The sequence below is a fragment of the Eutrema salsugineum genome, unplaced genomic scaffold (assembly GCF_000478725.1).
Source record: "Eutrema salsugineum unplaced genomic scaffold, Eutsalg1_0 scaffold_14, whole genome shotgun sequence".
Taxonomy (NCBI): domain Eukaryota; kingdom Viridiplantae; phylum Streptophyta; class Magnoliopsida; order Brassicales; family Brassicaceae; genus Eutrema; species Eutrema salsugineum.
The window spans coordinates 6,684,734-6,698,165 of NW_006256877.1; the positions used below are offsets into that span (position 1 = coordinate 6,684,734).

Here is a 13,432-nt window from a genome sequence, read left to right on the forward strand (position 1 = left end):
TTGACGGAAACCATCGCAGCTTATCTCCTCGATCCCAAATGCTTAATTCCAAATCCCAAATCGCAGTTTATCTCACCAACCTTAATTTAAAATTTCCCCCAAATTTGAGAATAATGTTTAAGTTAAATAATTAAAAAAAAATTGGAAATCAAACCGGACCAAACCGGTATTAAACCATCCCAAATCCCAAATCGCAGCTTATTTCACAAACCCCTAATTTAGAATTTCCCCCAAATTGTAAAACGACATCGTATTGAAATTTGAGAATACGGTTTAAGTTAAAATAAAACGACGTCGTTTTATCTCTATACTTAACAAAAAAATATTAAAAATCAAACCAGATAAAACCGGTAATACACCTGGCTGCCACATCAGAAATCGTTGACGGACATCTCACATCGCCTGCGGTTTTGTAGTAATTGACCAAATCAAGCTAGTTCGTGTAAGTATGGGCATGACTTAAAAATTCGTGTATGAACTTTCAGCAGGCACAAAGTTCGTGTAGGAATTGGCCGTTTTCCCATTAGATATGCTACCTTTTGGCTTGTAAACTTTTTGGATTTTCCGTTTACTATTTAATAATATAAGCAGATTGTAAAAAATAAAAAAAAATTGATTCTGTATGGCAAACACAGTTTTCGGAAGTTCTTGATCAAGACGTATATGTATTTTCCATATCGAAGGTTTTCAATATCACTTTATACAATGAATTCTATATTTGTTTTGCCCTTGATACTTCTCCAATCAAATTAAGATAACTTAATGGCAACATATTAAAGTAAAATCTCTGAATCCAATTTGTTGACCAGATGATTAGATTTCTGCGTCTTTAACTTTGAGCGCACAGGTTCTTTCTCATTAAATGTGCAAACACTTTGTTAAACTTGCAGTATTTTACAGCCTCAGGCTACAACAACATATTGTAAGTAACAATCATCGAGATTCAGTCTCATTTTTTAAACTTCTCTAAAAATCCACAAAATTTGATGATATTTTGAGGATCCATCATTCTTAAGGATAGAAAGTCATCTAAACACTTTTCTTCCTTGTTTCCGATTTTTTTTTTCATTTTTGACATATCACGTTTTTTTTAGTTTATTAACTTAAACATCAAAAATATAATAAAATATCTTATTATCGTGTTTTTCAATCTTTAGCGTTCTTTGTTATTTTTCTAGGAAACTTACCTCTGAAAGAACAAAAATTACCTTAACCAATATTTAATTGATATATCATTTCCTATAATTTGGTAACTTTGTTACTTAAAAATCAAATAAATTGTATATGTAGTCAGCACATTTATTTGGTAAAAATTTGACAAAACTAGTACTGTATAATTTCTATCACAACTCTTTTTTATATAGAGAGATATTTTTCTCAAAACCTCATGAAAACTAGAACTTCGTGTACATGTGAAAAAAAAAAAGAGAACATATATGTATGTTAACTTTATAAATGTTACTATGTATATACATGCCAAAAAAAAACTAAATATCTATATAAGATTCCATTGGGCCGCAGGAGAATCTCTTTATATTTTATTTGATTTCTTACGTTTTGCAATTTTGTTTTCTATGTGGAGAGCCAAAAAGTCTCCTAAGTCTTCACGTCACCCTCTCTTCTCTTCTCGATCTCTGCACCCTCTTTCTATAAGTACTCTTCACATCCACCAATACCAATACAGTACCAAGACTCGAGACAGATTTGATTCGATTCCATTCCATTTTACTCTGAATTTGACTATTACGATCAACCAATCTTGTTGTTCCTAGCCATGAGTCTTCTTGCAGATCTCGTTAACCTGAACCTCTCAGAGACCACTGACAAAATCATTGCTGAATACATATGGTTCTTCTTCTTCCTTCCTTCATAAAAATCGTTTTTTTTTTGTTATGTTTATGTATTTTACCGTATACGTGCTCATAATGATCAAATCGTTAATCCAATGGGTTCGTGTTGTTTTTCCAACTTTTGACTCTGTTTGATTTGGGTTTGTATGGATTAAGTAGATTCTGCGCCTTTGATCGATCTTATTAGTCCTTTAGATCCAATTCCTTTTTTTTGTTTAGTCCTTGAGATCTCTGTTTAATTTGCTGATTACTTCTATTAAGTTTCTAATCTGCTGTAAAACTATGTTTGCTCTGTTTTTTTGCTCTGTACTTAGAAAGTAATGATCGATATTTTTGAAATAATTTTTTTACTCGTTTGTGTTTCTCGGTTTACTAATTTGTAACTCGTTTGTGTTTATATGTTTGAATCATATGTTGAATTTCCTGATTTATTCTACAAAGATTCTGAATCTGCTGTAAAAGTAAAACTATGTTTGCTCTGTTTTTGACTCTGTTCTGAAGAAGTAAAGGTTGAATTTTTTTAAAAAATAATTTGTTACTCTTTTGTGTTTCTCTGTTTACTAAATCAGGGTTGGAGGTTCTGGAATGGATATGAGAAGCAAAGCCAGGGTAATTTTGGCAAAAAATCCAACTTTTTGTCAATTTCTATTTTTAGCCTAAATCACAAGTTTGGTTTATAGTGTAATTTTGTTTATATGTAGACTCTCCCTGGACCAGTGAGTGACCCTTCGAAGCTACCAAAGTGGAACTATGATGGTTCAAGCACAGGACAAGCTCCTGGGGAAGACAGTGAAGTCATCTTATAGTAAATAATCTGTTCTTTCTGATCTTATTTTATACCAGTTTTCTTCACAAACATAAAGATTAGTAATCGTTTATGTTTTGTATTATGTCTTTTATAGCCCTCAAGCCATATTCAAAGATCCTTTCCGTAGAGGCAATAATATTCTTGTAAGTTCAATCAAAGTTTTGATATTTCTTGTTGTTGTAACCAAACGTTATTGTTACATCCATCATAACCTTTGTAATGGTTTTTGATCAGGTCATGTGTGATGCTTACACTCCCGCGGGTGAACCAATCCCGACAAACAAAAGACACGCTGCAGCTAAGGTCTTTAGCCACCCTGATGTTGTAGCTGAAGTGCCATGGTGAGTCTGTATTTGATGATATCGTTTGAGCCAGTTTGTTGTAAAATGCGATGTTATTGATGATTTTTCTTTTGAAAACTAGGTATGGTATTGAGCAAGAGTACACTTTACTTCAGAAAGAAGTTAATTGGCCTGTTGGTTGGCCTATTGGTGGCTTTCCTGGCCCTCAGGTGAAGAAGATGAATGAATAATGGGTTTTGTTGCTTTTCAATGTTCGGTTTTCTAAAAATATTTTGCGAATATATCTTACAGGGACCTTACTATTGTGGTGTTGGAGCAGACAAATCTTTTGGTAGAGATATTGTTGATTCTCACTACAAGGCCTGCTTATACGCTGGAATCAACATTAGTGGTATCAATGGAGAAGTCATGCCTGGTCAGGTAGTTTTCATAACCAAAAAAACTTGGCTCGTATTCCGTTTTGATATTTATTGGGAAACCTTAAAGTTCAAATCTTTGATCTTTTTTTTCTCTTTGATATAAAGTTAATCTTTTTACTAAAGCTTTGATCCTATTTCTCTGATTTTAAAGATCAAATCTTTTTCATAAAGCTTTGATCCTTTTTCCTCTTTGATATTACATGATGATCTTAAAGATCAAATCGTTTGCATTTGTGTATACAGCTATGACCTTAAATATCAAATCTTTTTCATATAGCTATGATCCTTTTTCTCTTTGATATTGATTTATTTTTTTTTTCGATCCTTGTGCTCTTTGATATTACATTATGATCTTAAGGATCAAAATCGGTTTGCATTTCTGTATTTAGTTATGACCTTAAATATCAAATCTTTTTCATAAGCTTTGATCTTATTTCTCTTTGATTTTCAGTTATGATCTTAAAAATCAAATCTTTTGCAAAAAGTAGTAATTACCAAATCTTCTGTGTTGAGAACAGTGGGAGTTCCAAGTCGGTCCAGCTATTGGTATCTCGGCCGCAGATGAAATCTGGGTCGCTCGTTACATTTTGGAAGTATGTTTCAACGATTAAAAACATTCAAACATCAATGGTTTGTTCTGTTAATTTCGGTTAAATAACACTCTGCTCGTTCTAAAAACAGAGGATCACAGAGATTGCTGGTGTGGTGGTATCTTTTGACCCGAAACCGATTCCCGGTGACTGGAACGGTGCTGGTGCTCACTGCAATTACAGGTACATATTCAAGAATCGATTTTTAAATTTTAATGTTTTGTCTTGTGATCTTCTTATGCTGATTCAAAGAACACACATGGGAATTGCTTCAGTACCAAGTCAATGAGGGAAGATGGTGGTTACGAGATTATCAAGAAGGCAATCGATAAATTGGGACTGAGACACAAAGAACACATTGCAGCTTACGGTGAAGGCAATGAGCGTCGTCTTACTGGTCACCACGAGACTGCTGACATCAACACTTTCCTTTGGGTAACTTAGCTAACACTTGACGGTTTTTGAATAGTTAAAAGTCGAATTACATTTGGTTTGTTTGTATCTGAGATTGTGTTTGAATGTTGAATTTAGGGTGTTGCAAACCGTGGAGCATCGATCCGTGTAGGACGCGACACAGAGAAAGATGGGAAAGGATACTTTGAGGACAGGAGGCCAGCTTCGAACATGGATCCTTACATTGTCACTTCCATGATTGCAGAGACCACAATCCTCTGGAATCCTTGATCAGATTCAAGAAAATCTTGAAATTTTTCACTCAATTGTGTTTCTTGCAAGATTCAACGTTTGTGTGTTTCTATTCAAGCAATGTCTCAGAAACAAGTCAAGATTTGCTCTGATTTTTTTTTCTGTCGTTTAATTATTTGCCATCTACTGAAAACCTTTCTTTGTATCATTATGAATAAACACTATTTGGAAAAGGGTTGATTCATTTTACAAACTCTTTTACCACTTGACTGGGACAAAAAAGGTGGCCAGTTTGGGTTTCTGTTTAGAGTTTTCTTTTCTATATTTTTGGTTTGAGTAACTAAATAAATTATAGACATTGAATTGGATAACATATTTAGACATTGAATTTGATAACATGCGTAATCTTAGAAAATGTCTTAACAGAAAGAAACTACATCTTAGGAATGTATAGGCAGAAAACAAAAGGGTTACATCTTAAAAATGTGTTGATGGTTCATAAGTAACCAAGCTCGCTGGATTTTTCCTTGTCGAAAGTCTCAAAACACTGATATATAGTTGAGACGGCAAGAAGATTCCGGTCCCTGACCCAATAGCTCCCATGAGGTCAGCAAGAACAGTGAGTGCACCAATACACATTCCTCCAAAAGCAGCTGATGTTGCGATATAGCGGTTAAGCTCCTTATGCAAGTTAGACTCTCTGTATCCAGGCATCACCAATTGCTGTTCCTTGAGCTGCTTTGCTACGTCTCTAGCAGAAGACCCCGAGATCTGAATCCACGCCTTTGAGAGAAACGCACAAGCAGAGAGCATGAAGATTATGTAGAAGAGTGCATGGCAAGGATGAGCTGCCATATCCGCCAAACTTGATGGAGGTGTGATTAAGTAAGCGAGACCACCGACTGGTACAGATTCTCTCCACTGTCCCAACATATGTTAACCAAGAAGTTACCACTGAAGTTGTTGTAGAGAAGCTGAGAGATGAAGTAGAGATTTGAGACGAGAGCGGATTGGAGAATAATCGGCATGTTTGAGGTATACAAGAGCTTGATCGGGTAACTAGAGCCACCACCACCACCACGTGAAGTCTTTGACTTAACGGGCAAGAAAACGCGGAAGCCTTGGAAGTAGACGACGACCAGGAAGACCAAGACCGTTGCGAGCAAGTTTGTAACGTTCGGAAGGTTTTGTCTGAAGAAAGCTTGTCCGATGCTAGACCTAGTTATCAGTTTATGGAAGAGCGAGATCAAGGAGCCTTCAAACTCGGTTCCAAAACGTCCTTGAACTGTCACGGGGCTAAACGCTTTCCAGATAACGCTCTCGCAGAGATTAGTCGCTACGAAAAGAGAGATTCCCGAGCCAAGACCATAACCCTTTTGGAGAAGCTCGTCAAGACATAGAACAATGATTCCTCCGAAGACAAGCTGGAGGACGACAAGAACCGCGTTTCCAACACCGAGCTGCGCAAGAGGACCATACATTCCAGAGAGAACATATGTCACGGCTTGTCCTATGGCGATCAGAATCCCGAGAAGCTTTTGAGTACCGTTCAAGAGAGCACGATCCTCCTTTTGAATAATCTTTGAGCTTGTCAAGAACTGCATCACGAGTCCTGATGTGACGATGGGACCGATACCGAGCTCCATAACGGTGCCACGGCTTGATGCGAGAATGGCTCGGATCCAGTAGAAAGGATCCGCACCGGTTGTGGAGTGGATGCCGTAGAGAGGAAGTTGACTACAAACGAGAAAAACGAAGAGAGTAATCACAGTGTAGATCACTTTCTCTCTCAATGGAACCTTCTTCTCACATGGCTTCACCTCGGGAACAAAAGCTAACAAGGGCTTCACAACATGCAATACTCCTCCTTCCATCGTCGTTGATGATGTCTAGGGTTTTGATTTGGATACAGAGAAAGTATTTCTTGAAACCTCTCGGTTGTGTTTAATTTGGATGGATGCTGCTGTATTTATAGAGACTATAGAGAAACCAATCTGAATATAATTACGAAATACAAAATCCATTACAATACGGATTTATGATTTTTTATATTATCAACTTTCCTTTTTTTATATAATCTGACGAATATTAGTGATAAGGAATTAAGGAATTAAATTTCCTTATTCGTCAGATTAAAAACGTTTATAAATATTAATCTATGTCAAAAAAAGTTGGAGTTATGATTTCCAAAATCACTTTCCATATTTACCTAAAAAAAAAATTCTTCAAACTTTGTTTAATGGCTAACATTTATTAAATGGTAAACGTAGTATACAACAGAAACCTCAAATTCTGTTTTGAATCAAATCTTAAATAAAGTTTTGGATAAATAAACAAATTTCGATTCTTGATAAAGAAATTCGATGAAAAAATTAACTCGTTTTAGTGATATAAAAAAATAAGAGATTCGGTTTTTAAATTGGTGTTATCCATAATAGAAAAAAAATTACTTTTATAGATACAAATTGTGTGTGAAGTCCACAACATCTAGATTCGCAGAACCTAAATCTATTTTCCTAAGAACTCAATTCATTAGATAACATCGTCATCAGACAAGGAGAGTGTAGCTCTGGAGGCCAAAAGCTCTGCTTTCTCCTTCTCCAGCTGAGCTTCAAGTTCTGAGCACTTATGCTTCAAATCCTTCAAGTCTTCCTCAATCTTTTGCATCTGAATCTCACCAGCTTCCTCTTTCTCCTTACTTTCTTTAACTTGATCAAGCTTCTTCTCCAACCAATCCAGCTTAAACCCTACGTTTGTCATGTTTGCAAGAGTAGCTTCTGCATCAGACAGATCATCTTTGAAGATTTTCTTAGGCCACCGGCGCAGAGACTTAGTTTAGGACATTCATGTATGCTGTCTTAAGTTCTTGGTTCTTTATATGGAACTTTGATGCAATGTCTGGGTGTCTTTCAAACAAACGGTTCATAGCATTTACCTACTAGTGAGAAAACAAAAATCTGTTTAGAAAAAACCATATCAAATAACAATTATCAAGAAACTGATGAAGTTAGCATTCATTGTTTTAAGTATCTTACCTGTGAAGGAAGAACTTGAAACCCTTTGACATCCATTACCAATGAAGTTTCCTCTAACATATCTGATTTGCCAATAACTTCGAGAAAATCAACTTCAGCAGCAATCTTGACTTCTCCATTCACTAGAAACCCACCATTTATGTCAAGAAGTTTTGTAAGCGGAAGCACATCTCTATAACCCAAAGTGGGGTTCTTTTGATCAAACCAATAAGCTTGTCCTCCTGATCAAAACAAGAGTCGCAACAACACATAAATACAATCGTGTTTGCAGCACAAGTCCCATTATGACAAAGTAGGATCATAAAATATGACCTCTTTTGTTCTCCGCCTTATAGAAATAATCTTAAACCAAACTTTCTTCACCTTTCACTTGGGAGAATTCCTCTAATGTTGATATACAACAATTAGTCGAAATTTGGTGTTTCTTCTCCATCCAGAAGGCAAAGTTTCAGAATCAGCTACGCTTAAAAACAGAGCCAAATAATTAGCCTTCTCAATTCCCTTGGGATAGACCACAAGACGCCTTGCAAAGCAAAAAAACAAAGAAAAGCAAAAGATAATATTACCTAAACTTGGAATGTATTCATACCCATTTTGCACTTAACACTTGATACCCATTTTCAACCCACCGTTTGATAACTTAATCTGCTAAAAACCGTAAACGGTGATTAGTTTGATTTCTAATAAAGGATTAAGCCAAAACCAATCCTAACCAACTCTATTAGAAGTTTTTAGGATGAACATTTTCAGACTTTTGCTTTTAAAATGTAATTGCAGATTAGCTTAAAGAAAAAAATCCAACATTTCTTGCTGAATCTGCTTCCTCGAAACAAATCACTTGCATTTGAGTATCAACGCCTTCAAACTAACGAACAAGTCTGAAAATTGGGGTTCCCTTACAAAATTTATACGAACAATTCTTAAAGTTTCTTGCGGAATCTGTTTTTCTCCTCACGATCATTCAGATTCAGATTCAGCTTCAGATTCAGCTTCAGATTCAGCTTCGAATTCTCTATCATCATCATCCTCAACAAAAACGAGTTCGCATGTGCTTGAAGCTCGAGAAGAAAGTGTCAATTCCTTGATCATCTCAAGGTTTGACACATGATACTCTGTATCAGCCAAGAACGTTGCCTTCTTTAAGCAACAAGCGTTCTTCAAGATGTAAATCGCAATCTCTCTCTCTTGTGGTCTCCCAAAGTATCTTGACCAGCTGAGAATCTGTAGACTCGACAACAAGCATTGAGGAACAGAACTCGGTTGATTCCAGCAAACCATCTCATCAGTCCAATGACCCTGAGACCAAGCAGAAGAATTAGAATTAAACCATACTGCCGCAATTCAGACAAAATAAAAAGATAGTTTATTAACTTACTTCTATTACACAGATGTCTAACACTTGTAAGTTTGGAGAATCTTTGAGCAATTGGCCAAGGACATTCAACGAATCATTTTTGCAAACACATAGCGTCAGATGTTGAAGCTGGTTGAAAACTAAATCATCACCATACGCATTATCCTGCCCCACGATACTACAAACATTATTAACAGAGGATTCCACAAATTCGAGATTGATAAAATGAAGAAAAAAAATTACCGGTGAACATATAGTAAGACGCTTGACAGATGTGACTGTTCCAATAACACTCTTGAGATCATGTGAAACAAGATCAACATATGCTTCATTCAACTTTGGCATATTCGTAATATCAGATTCGTGTTCCATAATATTCTGATCATCAAGCTTTAGATACTTCAAAGAAGGAGTCTCTATCTCATACCCTTCCAAAAACAAATCATGAGCTATATAGAGTGATAACCTCTGTAAAGACGGGACAATAACAGTGAACACTCCATCGTGATCACCATCAAAATGCATCGATAGTTCTTCAAGAACAGGACATACAGATAGAAGCTGTTGAAGAGATTCTTGATTAGGGTGTGTAACACTTTCAAGCTTCAAGGTTTTCAAAGAGGGAAGACAAGCCGTCGAGGGAACATCCATGAGAGTCACGTATCTGAGTTTCAGGACCACAAGCGATTTGCAGGTATAAAAGCTGCTCGGGAATATGATTTCTTTCTCTGAATGAGAATAAGATATATCCAGCTCACGTACATTGCGAGAAACTGCAATCTCAACCCACCGTTTGATATCTTCAGGTTCAACATTTGAATCACCACCAAAATGGAGACTCAAGCTTTCTATGACCGGAGCTCTATGTAATGGCAGATTCTTGTCAATAAATTCCTCAAGTGCAGACTCTGGATAACGGTTACATGTATCATCGTACTCAAGTTTAGGCAACGACATCCAGAGAAACTTCCAACGCTTAGACAAGATGCTAGTGGATACAGCAACTTGTGTTGGAACAAACGACAATATCTTCTCCAGCAATTCATCAGGCAGCCCACTGATTCTGTCCATATCATACAACTTTGATTCTGGTCGAAATCAACACCTGTAAGACTCAAAAAGGGTTTTGTCGAAAGCCCAAGCAAATGAATAAGTAATGAGAGGAAACACAGCAACACACAGGAACAGAACAAAACCAGAGAACAGAACAATACCAGAGAAAGCTCTAGCAAGAGAAGACCTTTGAAGTTAACCAGAGGCTCAATTTTCAGCCTGGAAACCGGAATCAGAATAAAATCGGAAGTTCTTACATACCCATTTTCACTATTCCAAATAAAGATGATTGAATCTCTGAGCTGACAAAAGGGTATAATCAAAACTAAAAATTGAATCGAGGAAATAGAGAATATCGGAAAGAAATTGGAATCACAGACGAAGGAGCTTCGTTCTCATCATCACTAAATGAAAACGTTTCGGATTCTTTTTGTTTTTGTTTTTGACATCAACGTTTCGGATTCTTCTTATTGATTAGCGAGTAGTCTAAAGATCTAAAAGGGTTTGTAGGCCTGGCCCTGGGCTTTGGCCGGGCTGTATGCTTTATGTAATGAATTGTACTGCAGACTTATAAAATGCAGGATGTATTTGTAAATTTTAATTTCATAATATTATATGAAAACAGTGCGGTTTTGTTTTTTTAAGGGTTCTAATGGTGACAGCGTATTTAGTTGTGCGGGAAAAGTAATTTAAAAGTGTAGTACGGGTCAACTGAAGTATGCGGGAAAAATACATTTGCAGAACAAGTGTGGTTAATATAGAATAAGCGGTACAAAATTAGATTTGATTGATAAAAAAATAAGATACGGTAAAAGCATAATAATTATCATATTGTAAAAATTATTTATAATATTTGAAATTATCAAAACATATTTTTCATATAAAAATTCATAAGAGAACAAGATTTATTTACCATTTTTTAATATTTTTTTTTATAAACAAAAACAAAAACTGCAGTTGAAACACGCTAAAAATGAAGCTTTTTAAAAATGCACAATTTTGATCACTTTATGGACCGTATTTAATACTATTTGCAAATTTTTAATATATTTTTGTAACAAATTAAAAAAAACGATTTATATATATGATAACTTGATAGAAGCAAATGACGTTTTTAGTCCAAGTTGGCAAAAACTGTACCGCCATTTTATTACCATTCACTACCTAAAAAAAAAGTATAAGTGCGATCCAATTTTGTGAAGGAATATGTGAAACCGCACATAATAGTATAAAGGATGGTAATTTGATGCGTTATAAGCTTTTATGAGCGGTTTTGTTAATATATATGCATATATATATATATATATATGATTTATTAAAGATAAATATAAGAATAAAAAAAATTAAAGAGCAGCGTATTAGTTACAAAAAGATTATGATACAATTATAAAACTAGGTAATTAGCCCGCACCTTATGCAGGCACAAGAGTTTCATAAAATAATTACATCATTAAATTATTAATTTTGTTAAAAAAAATCTTCCAAAATATAAGAACAATATTAGACATTCGGCCATTACCATTTATTCGTATTTATAATTATAGAAAGTTTTTTCTGATTATTTTTTATCTCTTCCTCAACAGAACTCTTTCTATTTTTTCGTAAATGTGTGTCATTCTAATTGGTTATTTCACGCGTTTTCCTTCTTCTTTAACATATTTGGTTTATGTTTCTTCTTCTACTTAATCGTCTTTGACTTTGACTTATTCTTTATCATTTTTTATCCTTTTCAACAATTATTCTTTTTTTTTATATGATTGTCTTCGTCTTCCGATTTTTCTTTTTATCGTTTTCGTCTTCTCTGGCTTATTATTCTTTTGTTTCTTCTTCATCTTATCTTCAACCTCAAATTCTTCCGCTTCGTCTTTTTCTTCTTATTTTTTTAGTTTTGTTTATCGTCTTCCTCATATTTTTCTTTTCTCCTTTTCATCATATTCAGTTTATTCTTCTTATTCATCACATTTGTCATCTTCAATTCCTTCTACATATTTTTTCAGTTTTTATTCATCATCTCCAAATCCTTACCTTCCTCCTCCTTCTTCTTCTTTGATGTCTTGGTCTAATCTGCATTTTTATTCTTCTTACGGTTTTTATTTTCTTTGTCTTTGTCATATCTTTCTTGTCTTTTCTGACTGTTTTTATCTTATTTTTTTTCTTTTCGTTATCTTATCATTCTTCTTTTCCATCATCTTCGACTTCTCCGAATTATATTTTTCTATTCTCACTCTTCCTGTTTTTTCTTCTCACTATTCTTCATCATTTTCCTTCTTTATTGTCTTTTTATTTTTTCCTTCGTTGTCTACTTTGTCATCTTAAAGTTATTCTTCTTCTTTATTATCTTCTTCTTCCTTGGCTTCTTTTTTATTCAGCTTTGTCTTCATTTTCTTCTCCCGGATTTCTTCTTCCTCTTCTTGTTCCCTCTCATTTCTACATTTTCTTTGTATTTCTTATTCTTCAGATGTTTCTTTATCACATCATTGTCTTCTTCCTCGCCATATAACCTTGTATCTAAGTATTCCATTATTGGTTTCCATTAATCTTTTTTTTTCTCTCTCTAATTATATCTATATATATATATATATATATATATATCTCGTTCCCTCTTTCCCTCTTTCTTTCTAGAATCTCCTAATTATGTTATAGTGATGGAACTTTCAACTATTTTAATTTAGATTAAAGTGATTTTATAGAACGACTCGCCTAAAAGTTTATTTTTTTAAAGCTAGTTATTTCTAGATAGATATATGTTTGACTATTCTAATAATGTATCAAGAAACATGATGATTCTTAGAGATAATATGGGGTAGAAATGTATCACTCTTCAAATCTGCTAATTTAACAGATGACTACAAAAGTCATATGCTCTCTCTCTTCAACAATTTGGCCAACTATGATATCAACAATTATTCTTAATCTCTTTATCCAAACGTACAATAAAAAAACATTAAAAATACATGCTATATGTTGATTCCACTTTGCTTCATTCCTAAATACTGTCATAATATCCGCAAAGGTGCATGGATCTCTAGCATAATCCAATAGAAATCTCAAAAGATCAACCTCTCTCGGACAAGACTCCACAACACATCGGGTGATCCCAGAAGTCAAGATCTTCATAGTGTAGCATACCCTCTTGAACATAGAATGAAGAACACCATCAACAGTTTTAATATCCTAAAAATAACACGGACCTCTCCTCACAAGCAATAGAAGGCGTAGATAATGAGTTCACCAGAATTAAGTGGACAATCCTCTAGCACACCCGAACTCCGAGAAACTGTGAGCCGGGTATCCATTCACATCGCTTCGGATCCCATACCCATCTAGAAGGGATGTTGGAATATAACAATGTCATTGCCGCTGGATTAAGTTGATT

The 13,432-nt window shown here is 34.8% G+C and overlaps 3 protein-coding genes and 1 pseudogene across 5 annotated transcripts; 1 reads left to right on the forward strand and 3 right to left on the reverse strand.

Annotated features, from left to right (window-relative positions):
* The first annotated feature begins 1,558 nt into the window (after positions 1-1,558).
* LOC18022428 (glutamine synthetase cytosolic isozyme 1-1) lies at positions 1,559-4,863 on the forward strand. The gene is made up of 11 exons (XM_006405790.2): positions 1,559-1,848; positions 2,420-2,459; positions 2,552-2,655; positions 2,753-2,801; positions 2,893-2,999; positions 3,082-3,169; positions 3,252-3,380; positions 3,898-3,972; positions 4,061-4,152; positions 4,245-4,404; positions 4,501-4,863. The coding sequence occupies exons 1-11, from the start codon at positions 1,775-1,777 to the stop codon at positions 4,651-4,653; spliced, it is 1,071 nt and encodes a 356-aa protein (XP_006405853.1). The 5' UTR covers positions 1,559-1,774; the 3' UTR covers positions 4,654-4,863.
* A 247-nt stretch (positions 4,864-5,110) lies between these two features.
* On the reverse strand, positions 5,111-6,488 carry LOC18022429 (annotated as a pseudogene).
* Positions 6,489-7,146: 658 nt separating this feature from the next.
* LOC18022430 (MATH domain and coiled-coil domain-containing protein At3g58260) lies at positions 7,147-8,267 on the reverse strand. Its single transcript, XM_024158724.1, is given in 6 exon segments — positions 7,147-7,450; positions 7,452-7,549; positions 7,650-7,870; positions 8,013-8,039; positions 8,042-8,172; positions 8,257-8,267. Coding segments are annotated over 6 exon segments (792 nt in total).
* Positions 8,236-10,480, reverse strand: LOC18022431 (FBD-associated F-box protein At5g38590). 3 transcript variants are annotated; one of them, XR_002900526.1, is made up of 5 exons: positions 10,218-10,480; positions 9,247-10,108; positions 9,025-9,168; positions 8,550-8,945; positions 8,236-8,294 (listed from the first exon to the last, which is right to left on the reverse strand). XR_002900526.1 is itself a non-coding variant. In XM_024158849.1 (4 exons), exons 2-4 carry the CDS (start codon positions 10,072-10,074, stop codon positions 8,607-8,609), a joined length of 1,311 nt encoding a protein of 436 aa, XP_024014617.1. In that variant the 5' UTR covers positions 10,075-10,108; positions 10,218-10,480; the 3' UTR covers positions 8,462-8,606. The 3 variants fall into 3 exon arrangements, 2 of the variants coding, with proteins under 2 accessions (XP_024014617.1, XP_024014618.1); XM_024158849.1 differs by lacking the exon at positions 8,236-8,294 and having other exon boundaries at positions 8,462-8,945; XM_024158850.1 differs by lacking the exons at positions 8,236-8,294; positions 8,550-8,945 and having other exon boundaries at positions 9,106-9,181.
* Between the last annotated feature and the right edge of the window lie 2,952 nt (positions 10,481-13,432).

What these genes read in the sequence shown, in the direction of transcription:
- LOC18022428 (XM_006405790.2), top strand. Translation starts at nt 1,775, where the DNA reads ATGAGTCTTCTTGCAGATCTCGTTAACCTGAACCTCTCAGAGACCACT. An exon ending in ATCATTGCTGAATACATATG is followed by an intron (nt 1,849 to 2,419) that starts GTTCTTCTTCTT and finishes TTACTAAATCAG; the next exon opens with GGTTGGAGGTTCTGGAATGG. An exon ending in GTTGTAGCTGAAGTGCCATG is followed by an intron (nt 3,000 to 3,081) that starts GTGAGTCTGTAT and finishes TTTGAAAACTAG; the next exon opens with GTATGGTATTGAGCAAGAGT.
- LOC18022431 (XM_024158849.1), bottom strand. Translation starts at nt 10,074, where the DNA reads ATGGACAGAATCAGTGGGCTGCCTGATGAATTGCTGGAGAAGATATTG. An exon ending in GTCTTACTATATGTTCACCG is followed by an intron (nt 9,169 to 9,246) that starts GTAATTTTTTTT and finishes ATCGTGGGGCAG; the next exon opens with GATAATGCGTATGGTGATGA. An exon ending in TAGACATCTGTGTAATAGAA is followed by an intron (nt 8,946 to 9,024) that starts GTAAGTTAATAA and finishes GCTTGGTCTCAG; the next exon opens with GGTCATTGGACTGATGAGAT.